The sequence below is a fragment of the Charadrius vociferus genome, unplaced genomic scaffold (genome assembly GCF_000708025.1).
Source record: "Charadrius vociferus isolate BGI_N301 unplaced genomic scaffold, ASM70802v2 scaffold477, whole genome shotgun sequence".
In the NCBI taxonomy this organism is placed as follows: domain Eukaryota; kingdom Metazoa; phylum Chordata; class Aves; order Charadriiformes; family Charadriidae; genus Charadrius; species Charadrius vociferus.
The window spans coordinates 3338874-3340899 of record NW_009649449.1 but is presented as its reverse complement, the minus strand read 5'-3'; the positions used below and the strand labels follow the sequence as shown (position 1 = coordinate 3340899).

At 49.6% G+C, this 2026-nt stretch overlaps 1 protein-coding gene across 1 annotated transcript in view; it reads left to right on the top strand.

Annotated features, from left to right (window-relative positions):
• The first annotated feature begins 313 nt into the window (after positions 1–313).
• Positions 314–2026, top strand: part of LOC104290557 (uncharacterized oxidoreductase C663.09c-like) — a 13291-nt gene continuing 11578 nt past the window's right edge. Inside the window, exon 1 of the mRNA XM_009889670.1 lies at positions 314–403. Coding sequence (XP_009887972.1) covers positions 314–403 — 90 coding nt within the window. The remainder of the gene's footprint in view (positions 404–2026) is intronic.

Below are 2026 nucleotides of genomic sequence, written 5' to 3'. Positions count from 1 at the left end.
CAGCATACACACAGCGCGAGTCCTTCCGCGGTGAATACGCCAAACCAACCAGTTCCGCTCATCAGCTGAGTGGAGGTATTTGGCCACGCCATGTGAAACGCAGCAGCTTAAACAAGAGATGTCTGTACCAGCCCACTCCATCTCCCGTTTGTCACAAGGAAAGAAGATATTTATGGGCACTCACCACAGCCCCAGTAATGCACAGCAAATTGGTTTGAGCCCAGTATGGAGACAACGGTCCTGGGTCCTGGCTGAGGTATGTGGGTCACCCTGCACGGGAGCGAAAAGGGGGTGGGATGAGCGTCACACGAAGATGTGGCTGCTTGGCTGTAACTACAAACGAGCAAGAAACTATCTGAAAAGCCAGGTGGCCGTTTCCCTTTGGCCGCGAGTCATCCCCCAGGTAGAGGTGCCATAACTGGGTGTTGTCCCCTGACCTCAGTGGCCTCAAGACAAATCATTTCACCTCTGCTCCCGGGCAGCGAAGCAGAGCCAGCTCCACTTGCCACTTCTGTTACGTATTTTCAGACCTACCAGGGGAAGGGGCAGTTTACGATGGATATTGCCCTTGTGGTTTGTTTGCAAAGCGCTGTGTATGTTTATGACGCCATAAAAAGGCAATGTAACGCGCAATTAAGCACATCATGCTTTGTATGTAAAACTTTTGCAATGGGCAAACACTTTGTATCTGCTAAACCTTGGACTCGGTTTCCCGCTTAACGTTAAAAACCTGCTGAAGCGTTTGGCTGAGCGAGAGCGCGGGGCTCGGGGCTCGCTGAAGGGAGAGAGCAGGTTCTGTGAACTTGGCGCACCAGGGATAAGCATCACAGTCATGACTTTCTACACTAAGATAACAACAAAAGCACCAGTCAAGAAGTCACGTCACCGGTCAGCTTTGCTCACAGTCAACGCCTTTTGCATGTAAAGACCCAAGATATGAGCAATGACTCCAAGTATCTTGTCATCTTCATCGCACCCTGGGAGCGGGACGTGAATCTCAAAGCTTCTTTTGAGCTATCCGGCGGTAACAGATGTTTTCAAATATGCAGATACTGTACGTTATTTGGAGCTACTGCAGTTATTTAGAAATAAAGAACCAACACACGGGAAATGGGAAACCCTCGTCAGATGTTCTGGGCTTTTCCACAGAATTTGAGCTAATCACCAAATCTCTTTGTGGTTTAGTTTCCCAAGGACCAGGGGAGAGGCTATTCTTGACCTATATCAGGATGAAGTTAAAAGCTTACTCATCTTTTAATAAAGAAAATAAAGAGCAATATAGTACTAACAGATGTAATTAAAGCCTTTATACCAACATGCAGCAATTTATATGTGTGTAGATCAATAATAGAGTATTTCTCTGGGAAAGGTGGGTGATATGTGTGAGGAAGCCTGTAGCGATTTCCAGGAACGGGTCAGCCACAATGCAGACTGAATAGTAAAAAAATGCTCATAATAGCCAAAAAGGCCACTTGATCTGTGCCTCTCGCAGTAACTTAGGGGATCCAGAAATGTGGGTTTCAGTTCCTGCCTCTCCTTCCTCAGCCAGTTACAGAACTTAACATCTTTTCTCTGTTCTTCTACCCGCTCCTCGATGTTGGGGGTAGCAATTTCACCCTTGCCCAGTTATGTCAGTCGGATGGATGAGGATTCCTCCGTGCGGAGCAGCCCAGCAGAGCTGCAGCCACGCTCGGGCAGCCAGTGGCCACTAAGGACAAGGAGGGCTCTGGTTTTTCCCTGCAGAAGTTTGCGGAAGAGGGCATTTGGGTAACTGTACAGGAAGCAAGTCACGTTCTGATCTTTGCGAGAGAGAGAGGGAAGAATGAATTTCTCTTCCCCTGCTGGAAAGCCCATCGTTTGCTGAATGCGGGGTGGGAGACGACGGAGAAAAACTCGGGGAAACATCCCACGCTGCGGGGGGGGGCTGGCTGGGCGGCTATCGGCACCCTCCCAAAGCCCGGAGCTCGAAGCCCAGACTCGCCCAAAGCCCAAATCCCAGAGCCCAGACTCTCCCAAAGCCCAGAGC